General features: G+C 45.1%; 1 protein-coding gene across 2 annotated transcripts in view; it reads right to left on the bottom strand.

Moving 5' to 3' along the window:
* The window catches only part of PNPLA8 (patatin like domain 8, phospholipase A2), a 295,777-nt gene that overhangs the window by 100,011 nt on the left and 169,226 nt on the right, over positions 1-26,540 (bottom strand). For both annotated transcript variants that reach the window (XM_086919430.1, XM_086919428.1), the window contains one exon: positions 18,284-18,341. In XM_086919430.1, coding sequence (XP_086775556.1) covers positions 18,284-18,341 — 58 coding nt within the window. The remainder of the gene's footprint in view (positions 1-18,283; positions 18,342-26,540) is intronic.

Here is a 26,540-nt window from a genome sequence, read left to right as displayed (position 1 = left end):
TCTACCCGCTCACGAAGCTTTACTGCGTGGACAGTCAGATGCAGCAGAACATGCTTTTTGCTCAATCTGTCCTGCAGGATTTCCTTGTTTGAGTCATTCCACAGACCCACCACAGGGCGAGGAACTGCTGTGATATCTATTCACCAGATGAGAAATCTGCAGTTAGAAGTCTCTATCCGAAGAACAAGCTACTGACCAACGGTAACACCTAATATACTCCAGCTCGCCCCAGATTCTTCACTAACCCATCCCACCTCCCCATTCTTTGTAATGCCCATTAATAAGATCACAATGAAACATCTGTACTCTTTAATTTTGATTTCTATGAGCTATGCATCCGATGGCAACGTCCGAGAGCAGAGGTGGTGCAGATATAGTGACCCAGACATCACTTCCATGGTAGAATGGATCCAACGCAGAGCCGCACAATGCCATCTCGGGCTATGGGGCAGCACATCAATCATGGACCTTAGAAACTTGGCAGGGTTGGAAGCAATGAGGAGAAGCACCTGTGCAAGCACAATAGAGGCTGGAGAAGCGGCAGAAGCAGTCGGACAATAGACAGGTAAAAGCCCAGCAACAGACAGAAACAGAGTACAGTGGGGAAGATGTACACAACAGAGAAGGCTCGAAAATATACACACTCTAATAGAGTGATTCACACAAAAGAAAAAACTAGTACTTGAAAAGCAAGAGTGGAAGCAGCAATGCCAGCTAATCAAAGAGACTGTAAAGAGGCAATACTCCATTGTAAGGACAAACACATGATTGACAAGCTGGGACATTAGTATGAAGCAGGAAAAAGAGAGTGAGAAGGAAAGCTACCCAATGAGTAACCAATGTTCTTGGTAAACCACAATATGCCTCGTGCTGTCTAGTTGGCTCGACCTAAAAACTGAAAAAGTAAAAGTATTTCCTTAGTAAACAATGAATTGCTTATGTGCCCTTTTCTTATCCTGTCATTGGGTGAGAGATTCTTGGTCCTCTCTCATCACTGGCTGGAGTCCAACAAAAAATAAAATTAAAATAAAGTAATTCTCCGAACAAAAAACAATTGTCTGCTGTATATTCTTGATATCTTCTACTCCTTCGTTAGGCTGTTATTATTCTTTGTTAAAATACTTTCTGTCTTCAAGTTTCAAATGTTTTTCACACTCTTATCATTCTCATATTGCAACTGTTTTAGTTTTTCCTTTTGTAGGAATTTTCTTTTAGGGTCCCCCTTTAAGGACCTGGTGTTACTCCCAGTCTTGTTACTTTTTTAACACCTTGGCTACTAGAGGTTTTCCCCTCCTGTGCTGCATATGCATGATCCCCATTTTTCAGGACGAGCCCAGCTCGTCATAAGCACACGACCAGTGTACTGCATGACGAGCTGAGCTCGTCATGAGCAGCGAAGGAATAGAATGGCATATACTCAGACACATACAGACACTTCCATTTTAAATAGTAGGGTTGGTTCTCTCCATTATATGTAAACAAAAAGAAGGCTTGATGGTGTTCAGACAGTCTTCCATTTATGTGCTCTCCAACTTTCTCTTCCCTGCAGCCATCAGGCTCTTTGCACAGTCACAGTTAGCATTGACTGTGGTGGGACATTTTGGCTCTGCCACTAAGTGGGTGGACTCCACCCGTCCTCTGATTCATCTTAGTCAACATTGTTGTCCAGGCTGCCTTTCTGATTGTGAGGTGGTGCCACTCTCTCCAGTTCTGGCTGCTGCAGATGTTATTGTCCTCTGGTCTCTGCAGGGATCCACTTCCTCTTTTGCAAAACCATCTTCCCCGTTCTAGCTCCCTCGGTTTCTTTCTGCCAAAGATACAGTAGTATTTCCTCTGTTTTTATCTGTATGAATTCGGCCTTCTTTTCTCTCCTTAGTCTCTCTTCTCTATCACTGGCTTACTTGTCAAGTCCTTGTTCACTATCTATCCCCGATTGAACCTGCCATCTTTCTTTTTTCCAGGCTGCTTAAGACGTGAAAACATGAAGGGAGAATCGCTACTCGGGTCTCTCCTTGCCGGTCAGCCACTCTTGTTAAAGGACACAAAAAAGTATTTTGCATTATAAATAACCTTGCCACTGTTTCACAAATCTGAATTAAATTTGGCAGACTTGGCCTGTTTAGCCTTTGCTTGATATTTGTAAGTTTGTGCAGTTCCATCAAGGCAGGCCATTTAAAAAGGGTGCAGGGACAAAAAGGTGTTCACTTGTAAATAACACTAGCAACGTATGATGAACCAGCACACATTTTAATTTGCTTATAACTTAGGTGTGGCTTGACTAATCTGCAGAAAATGTGGCAGGAATTAAGAGCAGGGATGTCAGGTTTTGTGAAAACATGTATCTGCGACAGTGAAGCCCATGAGCATGAACAGGCAAAAACATGGCATCTCTTCCATGACAATGTAGCCATCTACATGCATGGCGGCTGTAAGAAAAAGTAAATAGCTGACGACGAGATACGGGTGGAGGGCAAACGTGGAACAACAGCAGCGTTCAAACCTTGTGCAGCAGAAGGTAGAGGTTTGAATTGGTATTACTGTTCAGACTCATGCATGGACAAATCGCACTAACATGCAGAGGCCATGATCATACAGCCCGAGAGCTGTGCACTTCTTCCGGGGCAGTGTCTGCACCAATGAACAGCAGGCTCTGTCTGGGGTCCCCATTTAACGCTGGCGGGCTCAGGGAGACATCACACTCAGCCTAGTTCTTAAGCAATTTTTGCAAGTAGATTAGTTTAAATCCTTCAATAGAGCAGTCGGCTCCACTCAATGGAAAGAAAAAACTAAAGCAACAACTCGTCTGTAAGCCGCAATGACGGAATAGCACGGAAACCAGAGGCGGGGAAAAGCAAGGGCTCCCAAGAGCGTGTTCACTTCACTTCAGTTTGTTTAGGTAATGAGCACATCGAAGTGTGTTTCAATTGAGCGTTTAGTATAATGCACAAAATGAATACAATGTACCACAAATTTACAATTATGAGGCTTTCTTTCCTCAGCTGCTTGATTTAAAATTGTTTTGTGCGAGAACGAAACACAATACTTGTCACAGGACCAAAGTGGTGTAAAGAGAACAAAAAGCGAGCGCGTGGTAATAAAAGCTTTGGTTAATTAATACTGTTAAATCCAAACCCTCTGTTCTGTTTTCTGGCGCCTGAAGGGTGTTTGTCCAACCCCCCCCAGCCCCCCCCCCCTCCCCGATCTGATGTATGTTTCAATGGCCATGTTTTCCATAAACACTCACAAAGGCACTCCGGTCTGGTATTGTTTCAGAGCAAATTGAAAGCTTCCCTAATGACACATGCCACGAGGGAAAACTGCAGACCTGAATGTCAGCATTTGCAGACATAAATCATTTCTTCAGGCTTTCTGATTAGGTCTTGCCCTCTGCTCGTAGCAGGTGCGAGTTGGAAAAGGGTAAAATACGTCTAATTAAACTGTACCGGGCCGTGGAATAAGCATGAATGAAAGTTAATAATCTAGACTATGCCATGCATGACAAAATGATGGAGCCCAATACATGCTTCCGTGGGCTACGCTTCTTTGTGTAAAGATATTTTGAAAGGGGCTCGGCCATTTCAAGACCAACAAACATTAACTACTGCCAAAGTATGTATTCAAAACAGACGCGCTTTGTACTTTCTTAATCTTTTGATTCTGAGTGTTGTTTTTAAAAATAGTTAAGGTACGACAGAGCTAGTCGGGCATCCGCAGTGCCCAAACAGTGGGGAGTGGTAAAATTGCAGAGCATTACATACCGTCCCCGGTAACACACTTTAGCAATGCCTGGGATGCCTGCCTGCCTCCTCCCGCAGGAAACTCGAATTAGAACATAACATTGTGGAAAGCCGAGACGGCGATTCAAGCCTGTCATTCCAAACACGGCATTTCCCTAGCAGGTGCTTATGAGATCCTTGAACACTTAAATCGAAGCGGTTTTCCCGCCAAAAGAACACACAATGGCAATAATGCTGGGCATTTGTCACAGTAGAAGTCAAATGGGATGTAAAAAATAACTATAATTTTGTATGTAGGTATAGTAATTATAAAGTGGAAGTCAAAATTAAAGTGAAGATTAATCATTAGGGCCTAATGCATTAGACTTAAGTTTAGTGATTCTTACTTCACATTCTCATTTTCTGCACAGCTTACATAAGACTTCACATAGCAGGCTGGCTGGAGAACCTTTGTGTACAGAGGAAAAGTGAGAGTGCAGGTTTTTAAGCACCTCATATTGGAGTCTAAAAGCCAGTTCTACAGCTGTGACTGTGGATTGCTATGTTTAGGGTGGAATTGACACTTTCAATAGTGAAGAATGGCTCAGAAGAAGAAAAGAATAGGAGGCACTCCCCTACCAAAGCGGAGTGTGTAACTGGAATCGTGAATATTTAAAATGTCAGCTGCAGAGTGTGACTGAGGAGAAAAACACAAGAGTGGCCGATCTCACCAAGCAATTAAAAGATGATCAGGACAAATGTATGACCTAGAGGATAGATTGTGAAAGGATAACATAAGGATTCAAAGCACTAGAGAATCAATGGAGGAAATGGATAGTAGTAATTTCTAAAGCCAATTGTTCAAATACATCCTGGGGGAAATCTATTAGGTGAGTGTTAGAAATTGGGTTTCTTTTTGGCAGTGCTATGCATCCTGTCCAAGCAGGAATCACAATCCTAGTCAGAGTAAGCCAGATATGCAAATTAAATTAACCTGTGCTCAACCTCTGGTAGCTTGGCACAGAGCAGGCAGGCTTCATTTAGGAGGCCCTGTGTAAAGTATTTGTGCAACACTTCAAACATTAACAGTGAAAACACTAGAAAAATACTCCACACCAGTTTAGAAAAGCAGATTATGATTTTATAACTAAAACAAGTCCAAAATGATAAAAATCTTATCAGTAGAAGTCGAGATATGAACTGTTAAAGATTAAAAGAAAAAGTTGTGCTTATAAATAAATATCAGTCAAGGAGTTAATTGTTCGCAACACAGTCAAGAGTTCAGGTCGCAGGCGATAGAGTGCAGACTGGCTACAGGACACAGGCAGGGCAGACTGAGCAAAAGTACCTTAATACTTGTTGCAGCATGTATTGTGTCAATGATCCCCATGCAGTGGGTTATTGAGTCGGATTACTCCATGCAACTGCAGCGATATATCAAGTCTGGTAAGCAAAGCGCTGGTTTCCAGTACGGCGGTTCCAAAGGTGATGAGCCGGGTTAATCCATTCTGAAATGGTGATGCGTCGATCTTCTCCTTGCAGTGAAGGCGATAGATGCAATGCAGCGGTTCTGGGTTTAATGCACTGATTCCGCACCGACAACAGCAAAGATGCATCAGTTCTGCTTCCCGCAGTCAGAACATGCGTTGGTTTGACTGGAGCAACCATCTTAGTTCGCTTCCAATGGACCAGGCATGTGAGCTGGTGGTGAGACTTTGATATCCCTGAGTCTCAAGCAACAGGAGGCAAGCCAACAAGCCCTTGGAGATCACTTTGCGTTCAAGGAAGACTCCAGCTCTCCTTCAGCAGCGTCAGAGGCCAGCAGGGCAGCACAGCTTATAACCAGTTCCTCCAGAGCAGAAATCCAGCAGAGTGACTGACAGTCCTTGTATCAGCACAGCAGTTCTTCTGACAGAGGTTCTTTGCAGGTCCAGAAGTGTGATTTGGTGGGGTCAGAGACCCAATATTTTAACCCAGTTGTGTCTTTGAAGTGGGAGTGACTTCAAAGAACGGTCTTTAAAGTACACAGAGGTCTTTCTTCCTAGCTCCAGACTTACTAAAGGGGCGTGATCAGCCTTTTCTGTGGGGACAGGACAATGCCCATTCAGGTGTGTCAGCTCCTCACTCCCATCCTGCCCAGGATTAGCCATTGGGACGCAGATGGGCACTCAGACACACCTAAACTTTCTTTGTGTGTGGCTGTCGAGATGAGATGCACAAAGTCCAGCTGTCACCTACCCCAGACGTGAATTGGCTACCAGCAGGGGCGGCTCCTCCATTGGAGCAGAGGAACATCATCCCACTTAAGTACCTCACAGTAGTGAAAAACTAATATAGGTATTTTTCACTAAAAGGACATGCAAAACTTTACACAGCACCCAGCACTATGAGCTACCCAGGGCCTACCTTAGGGGTGACATGTGTAGAAAAAGAGGGGTTTAAGGCTTGGCAAGAAGGTTTAAATGGTAAGTTGGCATGGCAGTAAAGCAACAAATACAGGCTCTGCAGTGGCAGGCGTGAGAGATTTAAATGGCTGCTTGTGTGGGAGGCATAATCAGTGCTACAGTCCCACTAGTAGCATTTAATTTACAGGCACGGGGCACAGGTAGTGCACTCTACTAGGGACTAACAGATAAATTAATTATCGCCATTGTGGATAAGCCAATGTTACCATGTTTTAGGGGAGAAGCTCATGCACTTTAGCACTGGTCAGCAGTGGTAAAGTGCTTAGAGTCCTAAGGCCAACATAAGAATGAGCAAAGAGAGGAGGTAAGCAGGCAAAAAGTTTGGGGAAAGAACGTCATAAGGCTGACCCAACAGTGGATATAGCTATGGTATGTGCCCACAAAGTGGAGTCATACCATCCAGAATCTGGAGTAAAACCAAGAGATATAGTGGCCAAGCTTACACCCTCAAGAATTAACCACAATATATTAGAAGTGGGGAGATGCACATACCACAGAGTTCGATGAGCGCATGATGAATATCTATAAAGATGCCTCACAAACTATCCTCAACATGAGAATGGCAAGGAGAGAAAATGCACATGAAATATTAAAATATAGACAAAAATAAATAAAGATGGGCGTTACTCTTCACACTGGTTTTCACTTTGCCAGAGAAAACAAGAACAAAAAAACAGCAGAAAGAGGAAAAGCGGTTCTGAGACAATAGAAAAAGCAAGACAAGAAGATGGACAAGACAACAATAGAGGAGCATCACCAGTCAACAATAAATGTGAGTGAACCAAAGGCAATGGGAGTGGTAGAGAGGGAGGAAGCAGACATTAACAATCTAGCTGCTGGGCTTCATCAAGAGCTTACCAAGAACTTGAAAATGCAGCTAAACAACAGTTAACTAACAAGGCATGTCTGTTAAGAGTTATGTAGGAAATTACAGGGGATGAGGGTGGGAAGGGGGTTGGATTAATCAAAGGTGACAGCTTCGCTTACTTGGAGTAATATTACTAAGCCAAGTGCTCAGGGGATGTTCATACAGGGGAAATGTTGGTTGAAATGCATGTTTATTGATGGGAACATAAGAGCATTTTGGGGTCCCAATCACCAGTAGCTATAACTGACATAGGGAGGAAGAGGTCATGTAAGTTGTTTGGCAGGCGGTAAAATACACAAACACAAGGGCACATAACAAAACACTAAAAAAACAATAGCGCAATTTGCAACATTACATTTTAGGGGACTAAACTCCCTTATTAAAGAACACAAAATATGGACAGCCACACTGCAAGAGTTCCCAGCATATGTTTGCAGGAAACCACCCTACTATCGGAAAACACTAGACTATTGTCTCAAATAATACATACAAAACAAGTATTTGCCTAAGACAAGAGGAAAAGGGTTGTTGGTTCTAATTCCCATACATAAATCTCTTTTCTTTACGAATACAGACTCTTTTGTAGACTACCAAAAGGGTAGATATATGTTACTGGAAGGCCTCTTAACAGGAAGGGAGGTAGCAATTGTCTTCATGTATGCACCAAAATAACACCAACAGTGCATGGCTAGTATGTAGGGAACATTTCTGGTCTTGGGGGAGAAATAAAAAAAAGATCTACAAAGGTGGATAGCCCTATTTAAATTGTGGTCGGGAAGGAGCACTACATTAACAAGAATTTGCAATGCAACAGGTCTCACATTCACACGATTTTGAGCTATTGACATTGTACATGACAATGCCTTCGATGTATGTTTTGGGTTTCAAAACATAAATACAAGGCATTGCTATTTACAATACTAATAGCTTAAAAAATCCAAAGAACCTCACTTTCTATACTAACAGAAAGGGCGCTTTAGATATATTAGGTCAAAGAGCAAACACCCCGACTGGCGCAGATAAAAGCACCTTAGAATATTGAATGGACAGCAACTTCACCTGAAAGCAGACATCGTTTGTGCACCGGCGGTATTTCATATCAATGGAATAGGTCTAGCATTTACGCGAGTTTGAGCTATTCACATCGCAAATAACAATGCCTTTTATTTTTGTTTTCATTTTTAAAACTTAAATAAGAGGCATTCTCATTTACAGTGGCAACAAAAAAAAGGCATTGTTTTTTGCAATGTGAATAGTGCGGATTGTATACAGTAACCGCAGTATCCCCTTGTTTGTTATAACATAAGTAAGGTTCCCAGTTTTCAGTTTTTACTGATGTTTACAGATGTCTACAGATACATGCGTGTGAAGGGCATATGGTGCAACAGAACAGGTGTTGTAAAGCAAAATAGTCATCACCCCAAATAACACCCTCACCTTTTACTCCAGCCCCTGCGCTCCTGCTGACTTCTTTGCACTTCGACCTGTAAGGTTGTAAATGCAGTGCTTATTCAGTGCAGTCAGGTAATGGCAGCGACGCTCAGGGCTCCAGCTATGTCTGGCTCAGGAGAAGCCTTAAACCAAGGTGTTGCACTATGTGATTACACGTTTGCAGCACAACTGAAGATGTGCATGTGTTGCTCGGGGTGATGACATGCTCCTATAGACAAAGAATGAGGAGAATGGCAGAGAAAACAAGAAGAGGTAGTGAGCATACCACCGGACCACTCTGTTAAACAACTGTAGTGGGCCATAGAAAGATGAAAAAGGCAACATACGAACAAGAACATACAACATATGTTGCTGTAAAAAGTTACAAAGTGATATGCATCAATTTTGGATATCTGAAATGCACCAACAGCGTTGGCTGTGTTGTTGTACCTCGATAGCATCTACAAGTCACTCTTTATTCTCTGTGTACAAACGGGATTCTGTATTCACTGAAAAATATTTTTGACACTTCACATAAAAACTGCGAAGTTCTGTACGCAATATAAAGCGTTATGCTGAAAACACCTAGCTGCCTCTGACAGAGTACCTGGCTGAAACCTCTGCAAACAGCACAGAAATCCCCTGGCACTGAAACACATTTCTGGCACTGCGCTAATGTTCTTTGGAACTGTATAAACAATTCTCTGGCACCACAACGACGCAGAACAGGGACCTTCTGGCCGTATAAGTCAATCTTCCGTATTATGTCAAATATTTAGGACACTGCATACAGTAACTTTGGAACTACACCTACACAGATTCACACTTCCCCTTGTAGTGAACGGACACTGCCCCTTGTTGTGAAGGAACACTAGGCTCTCCACTGCATGGCTAGTATTTTCTTTAGTGAAATAAAACCGTCCCAGGAGTGAATCGGCACTGGACCAGGAGGTGCATTTACAGACTACACATCCATGCAGGTGGACTGCCAGCAGTAGTGATTTGGAATTATTTCCTAAAGCAAGTAGACACACGACTGCACAGTTAACGGCATTGCTTCTTGTAGCGAAGGTTGCCTACCGTGAATGAGCACTGCTCCCTGCACTGCAGGCAACGCTCCGTGAAGAGAGCGGGCACTTCTCTCAGCAATAAATGCACACTGCCATCCCACGCTGACCCGTGTGTTTTTACTCACACTTTTGCTGCTGCCCCTCTTCACCGACTGCCTAAGGGGGCTGCTAGGTGCTCTGGGTTCTTTCTGCTTTCTGGCTCTAGATGCCTCCCATAATGCGGGGCTGCTGGCTCAGGAAGTGGCTGTCACCGGTCGCTCCCCGTGCCGGACGACTTGTGCGCCTCCCGCTCCTGTGTCTGCACTGCTGCAGAGCAGCTGCATCATCTGCTCGTGGGACACACAGGGTTCTAGAGCGCTGCCAACTTCTCAGCCAATCACAAGATGTCCCAGGGGCGGGTGAGCAGGGCGCGTGCACAGAGAACACTGCTTGTACTAACAGCAGTCGGGGAGAGACACGTCCTTACGGCACTCCTAATTGCGAGATGTCGAGAGGCAGAAGTGCAATTCACAGCAATTTAAGGGACTTTAGAAATACACACTTGAGACGGCGGTAGGACAAGTCCCAGAGTGGTTACTTCCGGGATTGTTGTACGCCACTAATAAGGAAGATGGTCACTGCCAGACAGTATGCTTGACTTGACTTAAACAAGCTGTCGGCATTCCAAGACTTCGAAAACATGATGCGTCACTACATGCCCCCTAAAGATAAGAAATGCCCTCTTGACGATAGTCAAGCAGACGATGCAGTCCGGATGGGCTGGTCGAAAAGGAGACAGGGCAGAAACAAAGAAGCCTCCTTTTCAATGGGAAACCAACGTTTAGCATAAAGGATGACGCCAGCCAAAAAAATGATGGGAGGGGCTTCAAGTCCCCTTCTGAAATCTCCTCGATCACAATAGCCCTCACAAAGCGAGCAGCGCATGCGAGCTGCAACGCTAGGCGAGACCTAAAAATTAATATTCTCCACATATTATATTGCTTTTCGGGCATTAGTGGTAAAGATCCCGAAACAGAATATGAGGGACATACAAAAGTAGTCAACATATTTGTATGGAACTATTGCATCATCATCTGTCTAGAGCCTTTCTCCAGTGGGCTAGAAGCATAGAAGAAATGGGTATGCCTCACATAAATAAGTATTACTGCGCCTCCCAACTGAGGGTGATTTTTGAGTGGTCACTAAGCTACACAGACAAACTTTTGCTACATGCTGAACTGGCATTACCAGGGAGGGCAATGTGTGCTGTAATCTGGCTGAAAAACAACAAAGACCTAAAGTGGCATAAGTCGTGGATATCACACATCCATTCATGGAGATACACGACAACCTAACTACAGGCCAGACTACCACTACATTTCCTTCCCTGTTTACACTCCTGCATAATAATTCAGACTTCAATTCAGAATCTGAAGGAACCCATTTTGAAAAGTGGCATCAAGGGAAGGCTAGAGTACTAAGAAATCTTTTCACTAATCAAATAATAAAATCCTTGGGACCCATTAAATAGGAATATGTCACAATAGTCCGCATGCGTTTAGAACGCATGCCAATACCACGCGGTTGTTATAACGACCAAGTTGTTACATCGCATACCTTTAGAACGCAGGTCGGATCGACAACTTGCTGTAGGGGGCGCTGGATGTTGGAATAGTATAATTTACTATTCCAACTCCAGTCTGTGCAACAGCAGGGAAGGTGTTGGATTTTAAATCCAAAAATCCAACTCCTCCTGCCCCCAATGCAAGAAGTTGTTCTGACTTGCATTGTAATGGTATGCGTTGTAACAACGCGGTCATTTTAACAACCGCGTTGCAATGGCATGCACTGTCTCGAATGTGTGGTGAAAGATGTTTACCGTTAAATAGAGTTGAAAGAGGCTGAAGAAGAAAGGTTACAATATGTACAAATGCGCCACTGGCTCTTCATCCCATCAACAAAAAAGTAAGGACTAGAAATCTCGCCACATTTGAGAAAGATTTCTCAAACTATGATTCTACTAAAAGTCGGATCTCCAAGATTTAAGGGGCTCTCAAATCTGTGGAGAGAGATCTTGCAAGTGCAATAGAATCAGAAGACTGGCAGAAACTATGGTGAGATATTCCTATTCTTGTTTGTAGTGCCGAAGTTAGGGAAGAATGATATATAATAATGTACAATTGGTACATGGCCCCACAAAAGTATAAACGACAACTGCTACAGACAGACTGCAAATGTTGGAGGGGATGTAGGAACAATGTGTTCTCTATTCACATCAGCTATTCATGCCAGTCCTACAAGTTTCATTGAAAGAAGGGCTGAGTCCTATTAAAGGAGTTATCGGATTTACGCTAGTTGAAGATCCTATGGTGAAAGTCTTGGGCATAAAGCCAGATGGATGGAAGGGAATGACGAGGAGTGACTGGGCAGTAATCAACTGTATGCTTCTAGCAAGTACGCAAGACATAGCTCTTAAATGGAAAAAGGCATCTCCTCCAAACGCAATACAATGGCCTTAAATTCTCTGATGGCGATGGAGGAAATAACGTTGAACTTACAATAAGGACTATTTATAAAAAGTATCGGTACACATTTCACCCCCAAAATGTTCATAGACTTAAAACGGAACCGGAACTTGACAGTAACTAATTAGTTGGTTTGCTGCCGGACATTGAGGTTCTCTCAATGAATCTCAAAGCCTTGAAAAAGAGCTGAGTTGACAGTCAATAATGAAGACCTTGTTCTTTCTTAAGTAGTGACTATTATCACTCTGTGATCGGAGAGAGGGAGCTAATGAGTATATCTACTGGGGGATAAAAATGTTGCAACTGCTTGCATGACCCCGATAAAAAGTAGTAGTAGTATTTTAAGTATAAACAAAATATATATATTTTTACATTATGAGGAAAACGATTCAGGGAAAAAGTCTTATCAGAACGGAGTTCAACAGGTTAATTCTTTTTCTCAGATTCATGTACAATCTCTGAATCACTTTGAGTGCTAACTTAACTGCCTGCAGCTCCAAGACACTGATGCACTGAAAGTCTTATTTTTTGTTAGATGCAATAACTGGTCATTTCTTCGTGTGCGCCTCCCTAGTCCAGGAGTGAGGCATCTGTGATGACTGTCCCTTGTGAATGATGTTCTAGATTTTCCAGAAGTGGGCACAATTATATACATGCTTTTGGTTCCATGATGCCATCATTTCCAAAAATGTCATCACCTTCCTCGCTGACAGACAATGGAACATCTGGTAAAGGGGAAACAATGCCTGACATCCCAAATCTGTTTCTTTTGCTGCATATGCGTTTGCCAACATGGAGTGTGGACCAGTAACAACTAGTAGGGAATGGAGGTGGTGGGGCGGAGGGGGGGGGTGAAAATATTTTTTTTAAACACACTTACCTTTTCCACTTGTTGCATCTCTCCTCCGCTTCTCTGCTCTTCCTGACTCTGGTCCGGAAGAAGATGCAGGAAGCACCCAGGCTCCCCAGACCCAATCACAAAGCTGCAATTCAGCTTTGTGATTGGTCCGAGCAGCATGGATTGGAGCTCATATTGGGGCAGGGAGCCTGTGCATATTCCCTACCAGGCTGCCCATTACAGCCTGTTGAGGAATATACAGAGTGTGCATGGCTCCTTGGCCGGCCAAAACGACCAGACAAACAGTAATGTGCAGTAAGTGTGCATAGTCTACTCCTCCTCCCCGAGCCACCAGTTCTGCCCTAATCCAGCCCCACAGCAACAAAAAATTAAATAATAATAATAATGTTTAGTTATTGAAAAACAAACGAAGACGGCCAGGAACAAAGTGTTGTCTGACAAATTGTGAAGTAATAGCACCTCTAAGGTTTGTTAATAAAACCCTCACACACCAACCTGGTTGGTGTCATGCTTCATCATCGGGTTCCAGCCAGGCGGCCGAATGCAACCTGGCTGTGCTTCAACACCTGAATACAGTGGAGCAGGTTTTTTTGAGGTGATGTGATGTGATGTGTGACTAAGTGTGTGAATCTATCGTTAAAAATACCTCCAGAATGCTACCAGTTTATTTATTCTTGGAGATCTGGGGTATGATTAAAATTACAAGAGAGTGGATGATTTGTTACAGTCACTATGTGTAGCTGTTTATATCATCAGGTGGTCGACATGTTTCAGCCCTTGGAAAAATATCAGGCTTGCTTCAGGACCTCTCAAAATGTGTATAATAAAGTGAAAATAAAGTGAGTGATAAAAAATTATCACGTGGGTTGCATATTTTACATTCACGCTAAGGAATGTGTCATGCAGAGAGGACCGCCCGTTTTGTAGTCCTCTCAAAAACGTAAGTTACCTGTAAAGGAAAATACAGTGTGGATTACTGGCATTAGATAGATGTCTCCAGTGTAGGCTGTACTTATGCCTATATATCGCCAGTGCTGGCTAGTGATATCCAGTGTACATTGTCGGTCACGCTGTGGATATCGACAGTACTGGTGAATGATAAGTGGTGCTAAGTACTTTGATGAGGTAAATAAAGAAATACATGAGTACAAAGAAAACTTGACACAATCCAAGTTTCAAAACTTCCAAAAAGATCTTAAGAAATTTTCCTCCGCCAAAGTATACCCGTACTCAGAACCAGATTTTGTACCAAAAAATAACCGAGACCAGACCAACAGCTCTGATGAAACTGCCTCCAATAGCAGCGGGTCCAGTACAGGGAGCGGCTCACATAGAACAAGAGGGAGAGGGAGAATAAATAAATGGCAACAGGGCTGGAATCAGGGACAGCCGACCAACCAAATGCCCTTCCCCCAATACCAAATGCCACTACAAATGATGTATGGATAGACCCCACCCTTCCACCCTTCCAACCTCCACATATCCCATTCGCCAACCTGAACCAAAGGTTCCCTTTTTTAGGGAATGGCCGGAGAGGAAGAGGGAAACAAAGAAGACAAGTCCAGGTACACTGGGAAGACGATACACGAGTGGGAGCACAAACCAGAAGCAAGTCCATGGAATAACGGGCGGGACCAAGCAACAACAAAACCTAGTGATGTGATTTTCCTTTACAGGTAACTTACGTTTTTGAGAGGACTACAAAAAGGGCGGTCCTCTCTGCATGACACTTTCCTTAGCGTGAATGTAAAATATGCAACCCACGTGATAATTTTCTATCACTCACTTTATTTTCACTTTATTATACACATTTTGAGAGGTCCTGAAGAAAGCCCGATATTTTTCTAAGGGCTGAAACGTGCCGACAGATCACTAGTTACTCTATTACCTGCGGAATGAGTCCCCATGTTTGCCCTAAACTTCCTCTCAATCTTCTACTTTACTTTCCAGGGTATCCCAGGATGCACCTGTGTTTTACACTGGTCAATACTGTGTTCCATATATGGATGAGTTGATGATGATGTCACATATGGAATATTCAAGCATGTGTTAAAGTACGTGAGAGTGGGAGAGAGCAAGATCACGAAGTGGGGCCGGCCTGCACAAAGCATGCAGCAAAAAAGCAAATTACTAAGTGTTTCATTCTGTACATTGTATCTTGGGGCTAGCAACAAAGAATAATTCTTTATTGAGTCTCACTATAAATTTGAAGGAAAGCAATTAAGCATTTCAGGGGCAAGGAGAAATCTTAAAATATTTTCCTTTACAGGTAACTTACGTTTTTGAGAGGACTACAAAAAGGGCGGTCCTCTCTGCATGACACTTTCCTTAGCGTGAATGTAAAATATGCAACCCACGTGATAATTTTCTATCACTCACTTTATTTTCACTTTATTATACACATTTAGAGAGGTCCTGAAGAAAGCCCGATATTTTTCTAAGGGCTGAAACGTGCCGACAGATCTCCAAGAATAAATAAACTGGTAGTATTCTGGAGGTATTTTTAACGATAGATTCACACACTTAGTCACACATCACATCACCTCATAAAAACCTGCTCCACTGTATTCAGGTGTTGAAGCACAGCCAGGTGGCATTCGGCCGTCTGGCTGGAACCCGATGATGAAGCATGACACCAACCAGGTTGGTGTGTGAGGGTTTTATTAACAAACCTTAGAGGTGCTATTACTTCACAATTTGTCAGACAACACTTTGTTCCTGGCCGTCTTCTTTTGTTTTTCAATATATTAACTGGGACACAGATGGCTGTCTTGGAGTCCTATCTCTCCTATTTGTTTTTCAAATGTTTAGTTATTACCATTTTATTTTTCCCAACTTTCACTGCTCTACGAGCAGTGGGGCGACGCTCCTCCACCTTAGCAGAGGAGCCACAACTGGTGTGAACCCAAGAAAGTTTGGCGTTGATAATGGGATTTTTGCACACTAAACAAAGCCCCATGCTGGGCAGTACCTAAAAGCTCAACTAAGCTGGAGTTTGACATTGTTTCAATGTTCCGTGTTTTACAACCATATGAATAGTTTGACAACTTTAATGGGCTGTCATCGAAGGCAAAAGATTTTGTGAAATTCCTTTAGTTGAATTTAGACTGAATAGGAGCACAAAGGGAACTGATAAAGTTTGTCACTGATTACAACCTTAGATACTGGAGATGCTTTGGATGCACTGGGGTCTGAAAATGTGCATCCTTCAAATCCAGCACTGTCATGAAGTCTTACTCTTGTGATAATGGAATGATTTCTGAAAGTGTTGTAGTTTTGAAATGTATTGTTTTGAGGAGGTATATATTCAGATCAGCTGTAATTTACAGCCCTTTCTAGAAATTAGGTAGTTTACCGAATATACCCTTGGGCCCCTTTTTGAAAGTGTTACCTCCTCTACTGCCTCATCTTCCAATAGTGTAACAACCTCTTCCAAAAGCAATGGTAGATGGTCTCCGACAGTCTTGTCCTTTTTTGGTTGATAACGTATTTGTAGTTGGTGAAACTCAATGCAATATACTTCCTCTTCTGTGGGTTGTACCCACGGATCCAAAGTCTTTTTTAACAGGTCATGTGTAAATGGTAGAATGTGGACAGAGTCACTGTTTGGAGATCAATGCCCCTCTCCGTTGAGGGCTTCTGATTATAGATCAGGTGTTTACTCAAATATCACTAAACTGCAGCTGGTGCTGGTTGATATGTCTGAATTAATTAGTATGGTTGCCTTTACTCTGATGCTGGCCTAAGTGTTGGAGTCTGTTTGTAGTATTGGCATTATTATTGTACTACTCCCATAGATTTAACATTACCTGAACATTTCCTAATCTTCTCCAACAGTTCCTTCACTTTAGGTCCTAAGAGATATTTCCCAGTTAGAAATGCATGCTTATAAGTTAGTGGTGTACCTCAGGCCGACATCCTGGAATCATGAGCCAGGCTTGCCTGCGGAGTGGTATGCTTGCATTCATTTATCTAAAAGAAGGGTCTGCTGTTTCTAGTGCAGAGACTATTCCTGCATTACAAATGTTCTTTATTGCTTTTTCTTCCTAATGATTTGGCTCAGGAATATATTGAAGGAGTTACTTCATCTTCTCCCACTGCTATCTATTACTGGGACAGAGCAAAGCTGAACAGCGGAAAATACACCTGTTCACTGCTATTAATTCTCATATTCTTTTTGCTCTACTTGCCTGGAAGCAGGCCATCCCACTTTTTTTTATGGATGCCGGTTTCTTCGCTGGTACACTACAATGGAAAATAGGGTAGCATTGCCCTTTAAAGGTACTGGGTGTTACTGGGCATGTCAATCTTTTGTTTCACTCAGCAGTAATTATTTTAGTTTTGACAGGGTTTTTAAAGTTCTTTTGTGTGCCTTTCACACTTTTTAAGCAGATGAAGGTGCTGCTTTATATTTTTGTGTGTGATAAAGTGTCTATGATGAGTTCATGATACTCTTACTCCACTTACACAATAACCCCGTGATAAAAGGGAGTTCGCCATATCACAGAGTAATAGGATAAAGATGTATTTGTTAGTGAAGCTTTGAGAGGAGAAAATGCTAACTGATCACCCTCAGCAGGATACAACTGGTGGTAATGCTTGCCATGATCCTCACTTTTGCCATCTTTCTTACCCTGCTCTAACTCTTACAGTACCATATAAGTATGAACTAGTACTTCTTTTGACGGAGGTGTGGAAGTGCAAGGTCAGAAGGACGCTTCTTGCTCATCTTAGGAACTGGAATTAATTATCTCTTTGTGTAGTTAAAGTAACAGATGTTTGTATTCAGGTGACTGGGTTATACTATGGCTTGTTTCTGGTTTGATGTATATTTTGTGCTGCCTGAGATCTACCCCTCTATTACCTGCGGAATGAGTCCCCATGTTTGCCCTAAACTTCCTCTCAATCTTCTACTTTACTTTCCAGGGTATCCCAGGATGCACCTGTGTTTTACACTGGTCAATACTGTGTTCCATATATGGATGAGTTGATGATGATGTCACATATGGAATATTCAAGCATGTGTTAAAGTACGTGAGAGTGGGAGAGAGCAAGATCACGAAGTGGGGCCGGCCTGCACAAAGCATGCAGCAAAAAAGCAAATTACTAAGTGTTTCATTCTGTACATTGTATCTTGGGGCTAGCAACAAAGAATAATTCTTTATTGAGTCTCACTATAAATTTGAAGGAAAGCAATTAAGCATTTCAGGGGCAAGGAGAAATCTTAAAATATTTTTGGGCTAGAGCATAAAGAGCTGGTGCCAGTTTCTTAATGTGCTGTACATCTGGCTCTTCTACCTGCCTAAAAGGCAATGTCTAGCTTTAAAGATGTTAGTAGACACATGAATGGCAAAGTCAATCTGTATTTACCTTTGGACACTTAGGATTTCTTGCAGTCTCTATCAAGATATCAGAACCCATTCTTTCCCTATACAAAACGAGAAAGATCAGAAATACATGAAAAGATTGGCAAAACACAAACATTCCATATTTTAAGTCAAGATGAATCTTACATGTACTATATACTCCAATTTCTTCATATCTAGACATTAAAGAATATGTTTATAAATGTCTTCAAAGATGTTTTTCTTAGTTCCTTAGAATAAATTCTAAAGCAGCACACTTAAAATTCTCCCTCTACTGGCTGCTTAGAAAAAGGTTGATTAACATGCTACAAAGTAATTGATTGAGATGAACAAGTTTCTTACCTTCGGTAATGCTCTTTCTGGTGCATACTCTATTTAACTGCAGATTCTTCACCGTGTGAATATTCCTCCGGCATCAGAATGGATACTGAAACTTTAAAGCAGTACTCCTGCATGCCGGTAAGTGGCATTGGGCAGCTCCGCACCACTGCCATCTCACTCCAGAAGTGAAAAAAGGAGCTACATATAAACCCCACATGTGCGCTGAAGTCAGTTGCTTTCTTATACTTTCCCTGCCCTCAGACGCAGAGCTCATCGGCAAACTAGCATGACCAGTAGGCAGATTTCTAGTCTGAGACCATTGTAGATGGAAAAGAGTCCAGTTCACAGACTGGGGAGGTGGGAGTGTTGGTGAGGAATCTGCGGTTAGATAGAGTATCCACTAGAAAGAGAATTACCAAAGGGAAGTAACTTGTTCTTCGGATGGATATTTCTAACCACAGATTCATCACCTTGTGAATAGATACCATAGCAGTACCTCCCCCAGGTTATGGGTTTGTGAATTGGCTCATACCAAAAAGGCCTTCAGGACAGAGTGGGCAAAATGCATAGATCAATGGACTTCACTGTTGAGGCAGTAGGGCTTCGTGAACATGTGTCAGCCTCAAAGTAGCCAGACAAATATCCAGGAGAGGCACCCGCATGTTAAAGCGCTGATAACAGATTTGACTCTGGTGCACACAAAGTCTGCAGGCCTTCCAGAGTCTGCTTCTTGAGCAATGCCTGTGTAAATGAAAAATGGTGTGAAGCGGGAACGGATTCTTTTATCGTTAGTTATCCAATGTTTACATAAATTATTCACTAGGGCTGTATGCACAGTTTCTGAAAATGTATGTTTAGTTGAGCCTATAATCGTTCACTACTAGGTACATGGGCTATACAATGTTGTAAAGCACATTAAACATACACAAATAAATCAAATAGGAAAACATGTATAAGGGACAATCAACGCACCAAACTGCACATACATAAAACATATATCAAAAACCCAACAATAAATGTGCCAACTAGGAAGTTATTTTCTTCGGTCTTCCAGGTGTTTTAAACAGATATGGCTGTGTTCTTTGCTTTTTACACAGTCCATAATGAAGATAGTCTGTGGATTGTACACATGTGAATGGCAATGTTGCCCTCTATATCCTTGGTGCGTATCAAAATGTGTTTGTAAATTGAGTGGAAATTATAAAGATTCCTCCATTGGAAGTGCTGATAAATTTCGGCTTAGAAACTGCAGTCCTCTCCAGGACAGACAAAGATGAAGTACCTATAAGGATGATATAAATACATACATACATTCAGCCTCGTCCATCGAAAAATGGCGACAGTGCACCGGCAAGTGATGACCAGGTGAGCGCATAATTTAAAAAACTTGACCACCAGAGCCAAATATGGTGAAGCAAGGCAAAAGTTTTTAATCTCCTCCAGTTGTATGCAACTTTAAGGCTAATGGTTCATGCTGCCCCCGCACTAAGGAAAACATGTGTATCTTTCAAGGGGTAATGGGTGCTAATTATGTGCATGCATGGGTGTTTAATAATCATGCATCGAGGTGGTGGAGATGCGTGTCTGAGAGCAGTGCCAGAGGCTAGTGGAAAGTGGGTTATGCACCGGAAGGTTTGGCAATGGGGCTGGCGTGGGACTTACTGTAAGTCCCAACTGTCCCAGCCCTGATTCAGGGTAGGCCGCTCCCCACCTCGCTCACAGCTGCTCCCTGTGCCACCGCTGCTGCTCTAACGCAGTTTTTGCCTCCCCTCCCCTGTGCCTGCTGTATATTACTCCCCCTAGGTCCACGATCCGCTGTGCCCGCTCCCCCCGTTTTGCTTTTCCCGCCACTGCCTTCCCCGGCAGCCCGGCCCCCCTCAGCACCCATTCGCCGCCCGCTCGCACCTCCCACCTGCTCCTCCCTCTCTTACCCACTTATATGGAGGCCGCGCAGCAGCCGTGCGCAGCGGGCACGCAAAAGGCAAGGCCGTCTGCGCCCGTCCGCGCCCAGCACCAGGACCCATGGCCCCGCAACCGCCACGATGCCCGCCGCCACTACGGCTCCAGCAACCTCCATGCACTCAACACCGGTCGATCACGCACCTGCTGCCTGGCCATCCCAAAACGCATTCAAGGACCCTTCTGCCGGAACTGCAACTTGACCAGCACCCAGCCCGCCAACCCACCCACAGAAGAACCCAACTTCCTCAGATGCATCCTGCTCAACACCCGCTCCGCCCGCAAACACGCCGTCGAACTCTGGGACCTACTCGACACCAACGCCCCCGGACGTCGCCTTCCTGACAGAGACCTGGCTGACCCCTTCCTCGGCACCTGACATCGCCATAGCCATCCCGGAAGGCTACAAGATCACTTGCAAGGACTGCACCAACGGGACAGGAGGAGGAATCACCATTGTCGACAGGAAGAGTCTCAACCAACACCAACGACGCGCTCAGCACCGCCAAACACCTGCACTTCCAGATCCATATCGACCCCAACACCACCTTCAGAGAAACCCTCATCTACAGACCCCCCGGACCTCAACCTCTGTTCAGCAACTCCATCACCCACCTCGTCAACACACATGCCCTCGCCTCTACGGTCTACATCCTCCTCGGGGACCTGAACTTCCACCTCGAGAACAACATCGATACCAACTCCTCCACCCTGATCGACAACCTCGGCAACCTCAGACTCAGACAACTCGTCACAGCACCAACACACTCCGCCGGCTTGACCCCATCTTCTCTGAGAGCACCCACGTCTTCGACCGCACCACCGAACTCCACTGGACCGGCCACCGCTGCATCCACTTCATATTCTGGAAACACACTATGCACCACCACACCCAGCAGATGCCTCGCCGCAGCTGGGGCAACATCACTGAGGACCAGCTAACCTCCGGCTCGCCCACAGCCCACCCATAGAGCGACCCCGACACCGCAGCCCACAGCCTCAGATAATGGATCAACAACTGCGCCAACACCCTCGCCCCGCTCAGGAAGCCCACCAACACCCACACCAGCAAGAGAGCCAGCTGGTTCACCGAAGACCTCCAGGCCTTCAAGCGAGCCTGCCGCAAACTAGAGAAAAAATGGACCTGCAAAAAATACACAGGAAAGCTACACAGCCCACAGAAACGCCACCTGCCAGCACCACCAACTCATCAGATCCGCCAAAAGGATCGCCTTCAGAGACCGCCTAGACAACAACGCAGGCAACAGCAAAGAGCTCTTCAGCATTGTGAAGGAACTCTCCAACCCCAGCTCCAACACCAACGACATCCCACCATTACAAGACCTGTGCGACTCGCTGACCACCTTCTTCCATCGCAAGATCGCAGACATCCACGACAGCTTCGACATCGTCATCACCTCGGCAACATCCAACACCCCCGCTCCCACGATCACCACCCGCACCAACCACCTGCTCGCCTGGACCAACACCAACGACGACAACACCATCAAGATCATGAACACCGTCCACTCCGGATCCCCGGAAGACCCCTGCCCACACTACATCTTCAACAAAGCCAGCAGCACCATCGCACCCCACCTCCGGAAAACCATCAACATCTCCCTCGAGACAGCGACCTTCCCAGGGAGCTGGAAGCACGCAGAGATCAACGCCCTACTATAGAAACCCAAGGCGGACCCCAAGGACCTCAAGAACTTCCGACCCATTTCCCTGCTCCCGTTCCTGGCGAAGGTCATCGAAAAGGCCGTCAATAAACAACTAACAAGCTTCCTCGAAGAGAAAAACATCTCCTGGACCCATCCCATTCCGGGTTCCGCAGCAACCACAGCGCCGAAACGGCCCTCATTGCCGCCACCGACGACATCAGGATCATGCTAGACAATGGTGAAACCGCTGCCCTCATCTTCCTGGACCTGACAGCCGCTTTCGACACAGTCTGCCACCGCACACTAAGAGCACGCCTCCACGACGCCGGAATCCAAGGAAAGGCCCTGGACTGGACCACCTCCTTCCGCTCCGGGAATACCCAGAGCGTCCGCCTCCCCCCCCCCCTTCTGCTCCAAAACCACTGAGATAATCTGCGGCATACCCCAAGGCTCATCTCTCAGCCCAACGCTATTCAACGTCTACATGGTACCACTTGCCCAAGTCGCCCGACAACACAACCTAAACATCAACTCCTATGCCGACGAAACCCAGCTGATCCTCTTGCTCACCAAGGACCCCCACACCGCCAAAACCATCCTCCACGAAGGAATGAAGGCTGTCGCCGACTGGATGAGGGACAGCCGACTGAAGCTGAACTCAGACAAGACCGGGATCCTCATCTTCAGCTCCACCCCCTCAGCCTGGGACGACTCCCAGTGGCCTACGGCACTAGGAACACCCCCATACCCACCAACCATGCACGAAACCTAGGGGTCATCCTCGACCCCACACGCTCCATGACAAAGCAGGTCAACGCGGTCTTCTCCTCCTGTTTCAACATCCTCTGCATGCTTCACAGGATCTTCAAGTGGATCCCCACCGAAACTAGAAGGAGATTCACCCAAGCTCTCGTCAGCAGTAGACTGGACTACGGCAACGCACTCTACGCAGAAGCCCCGGCCAAACTTCTGCCAACGCATCCAGAACGCCTCTGCATGCCTAATCCTCGACATCCCCCGCCACAGCCACATCACACCCCACCTGAAAGACTTGCACTGGCTCCCCATCAACAAGAGGATAACCTTCAAGCTCCTCACCCACGCACACAAAGCACTCCACAACACCAGGCCAGCGTACCTCAACAGACGACTCGGCCTCTACAACCCCGCCCGCCAACTCCGCTCCGCAGACCATGCCCTCGCCATCGTGCCCCGCATCCGAAGAGTGACCAACCGGTGGCAGATCATTCCCCATTTGCCTCCGACAAACCGAAGACCTTCTAACCTTCAGGAGACTCCTCAAGACCTGGCTCTTCGAACAGTAGCAGCTCCCCCCTCATCCCCCTCCCTAGCGCCTTGAGACCGTCACGGGTATGTAGTGCGCTTAACAAATGCTATGATTGATTGATTGATTGAACTGTGGGCGGGGTACTGTGGTCCTCTGGGGGGGATTTATATCCTGGAGTCAGGTCAGTGTTTTACACTGTTCAATACTGTGCTCCATATGTGGATGACTTGATGATGATATCACATATGGAATATTCAAGCGTGTGCTAATGTGCATGATATTGGGAGAGAGTCAAAGTTCAGAGGATCCTGGGAGATTGGGGAACCAAATCCCTCGGGCAGCTTCAGTGGATTACCTAAACCAAAGTGGCCATGCCCTATACAAAAGGGGAGAAATGTAAACGTCAGTCAGTTCTTACTGGAGTGTAAGAAACCTGAGTACCACCATGGTCCCTAACCCCACCAAGGCCTCTCACGAGGATTGGAGTCAGCTAGTGTTAAGAGTAGCAAGGAGGAAGACCCCTGGAGTCTATGTTTTATCCCAGGTTATGAGGAGGAATTAGGGCTAACCTCTATACTTTTTGTTCTTGGGCAATACATAGCAAATTTTCAGGCAGAGTGAAATCCATCAAGAGATGGCTGATTTCTGCATCGCCTTGCCCTTTTTTGCCCCAGGAAACCCTATAAAGAGCTGCTCAACAACCTCATATTCTTTGCTGCAATTAATGTTAAACTGAGTTCTCTGGGTGCAAATTATTTTGAGGGGTGAGGCGGAGCAAAGTACGGCGGAATGCTGCAGTCTGTCAGATATAAAATGGCAGAAAGTAAGCTCTGGGCCTCAGCAGCAGCTTATCCGGGAAGTACGTGGTATGGGGAGGTTGGACAGAAAAGCCTTAAGGTTGCTCACATGTCTGGCTGATGTTATGGCAATCAGGAAGACCGTTTTGAGGGTCAAGAGACATAACAACCATCTGTCCATTGGTTCAAGGAGAGTACACATTAAAAAAGTAAGAACCACATTTAAATTCCACTGTGGTACCACAAAGGACTTTGATGGAAATACCTGTTGCAAACCTTTTAGAAATGTCTTCACAATGGGTGATTTACAAAACAAATGCTGATCCAACATTAACAAAAAAGCCAAGAGGCTGTCAGATAGACTTTTACAGTTCCAAAAAGCAAGGCCTTGATAGGACTGGGACAAAACAAACAAAAAAACATCAGACACCTTGGCCTGCAGTGGGTCAACCTGGCAAGTGTCACACTGAACTATAAATTTGTACCAACGACTGGTGTACACCCATTTTGTAGAGGGATGCCGCGCTGCCAAGATGACATCAACAACCTCAAGAAGAAGGGCAATTGAGGTCAACTGCCATTGCTCAGTCCCAAAGAATCAAAATTGCACAGCTTTAGGTGCAGCACCCCGCCCTGCTGCTGCAACAGAAGATTCTCCCATAGCGGCAGCATGATCGGAGGATAGGTGTTCGTGCCCAGAGTTTCGGGTGACAACTCTCCTGGCCCAAAACGGTACATTAGAATTATATGGGTGCAGTCATTCCTTATCTTGTACAGAGCACAGGGCAGGAAAGGCAGGAGGGCATCCTGGAGTCCTGAGCTCCTCTCCAGGTGGAATGAATCTACAAGAGAGCACCTCCTTGGTAACACCAACAGATAAAAGTGCTGAAATAATGCAAGTTGCCCAGCATGAGCTCTTAAAGTAGCTACCATTTACAGTCACTAGAAAATCTGAGAATCAGTTCGGCCGCCCTGGCATTTAGAAATCCTGCCAGGTGGTTCACCACCATAGAAATTGCCTCGCAGCCAAGCCTCTTCCATTGGTGTGGAGACCCAATACCCCACCTCTTCCTGTTTGCTGCAGTACCACATGGCGGTGCTGCTGTCCTTAAGCACCAGTACCAACCTTCCTCTGATAGTGGGCAGGAAGTCCTTCCACCCGAATTGAATTGCCCTCAATTCCATCAAACTAATATGGAGTCTAACTTCAGATGGAGAGCAGAGGCCTCGCACCTTCACCTCTCACAGATGGCCTCTCAAATTCATAAGCAATGCATTTATCACCACTGTCAATTGTGAGGGCGGGAGGTAAGGATAAGGGTCTATCATTGACCCAAATCGTGGTCCACCATCCACCACTACCTATCTTTTGAAATTTCCTCTGAAATCTGGATACAATCTAACATTTTCCCCTAGTGCTGTGTCGAGTGGGAACTCAGATACCATTGCGAAGCCTGCATGGGTCATCTGACATTTATCATACCAAGATGCAGAAGCCTAGCAATCATAGCATCCTCAGAGTCATCCACAAAGATGCGGAAGAGAGGCAGAAACATCAGGATCAAAGCCTGAATGCCCTGGTCTCTCCACTCTGGAGGAAAGGCACAAAACGGTACCATACCAAGAATAGCTCAGATGAACTAGGAAGGAGCCGGGAGTGACTTTGGTAAATGGATAGTGAACCTCAATGATATTATAAGGTTCCCTGTCATCTGGATATGTTTGACGACTGCGTAGTGTGAGCCCGCCTTTAAAAGCCAGTCGTCGAGGTAGGCACCCCGACCTCTGAAGGTGTGCTGTGACCATGGGCATTCCTTTCAAGAACACCTGAGGTGCATTCGTGAGGCCTGGAGGGAGCACTGCCAACTGAAAATGCTCCCGGCCCACTGGAAATCGGAGGTAATGCCTTTGGGTCTGCAGTACTAGAACATTGAAAGAAGTGTCCTGCAAGTTCAACGCTACCATCCAGTTACCGGGATCTAGGGCAGGCATGACCTGGGCCAGTATGAGCATCTTGAATTTGTCCTTTCGCAGAAAGGCGTTGAGATGGTGGAGATGTAAAATAGGTCAAAGGTCTCTGCTGTTTTTCAGCACAAGAAAGTTGCGGGAGTAACACCCAGTTTCTACTTGAGAGGCCAGAGACCTCTCGATGGCCTCTTTGACCAAAAGGGCCTGTTGTCCCTGCTGCAAGACTGACATGTGGTCCTTCGTCAGCCATCTTGATGAAGG

The sequence above is a fragment of the Lissotriton vulgaris genome, chromosome 1_1, assembly GCF_964263255.1.
Source record: "Lissotriton vulgaris chromosome 1_1, aLisVul1.2, whole genome shotgun sequence".
NCBI lineage: Eukaryota > Metazoa > Chordata > Amphibia > Caudata > Salamandridae > Lissotriton > Lissotriton vulgaris.
Note: the sequence above shows the minus strand (reverse complement) of the source record. Positions and strands in the feature narration are given on the sequence as shown.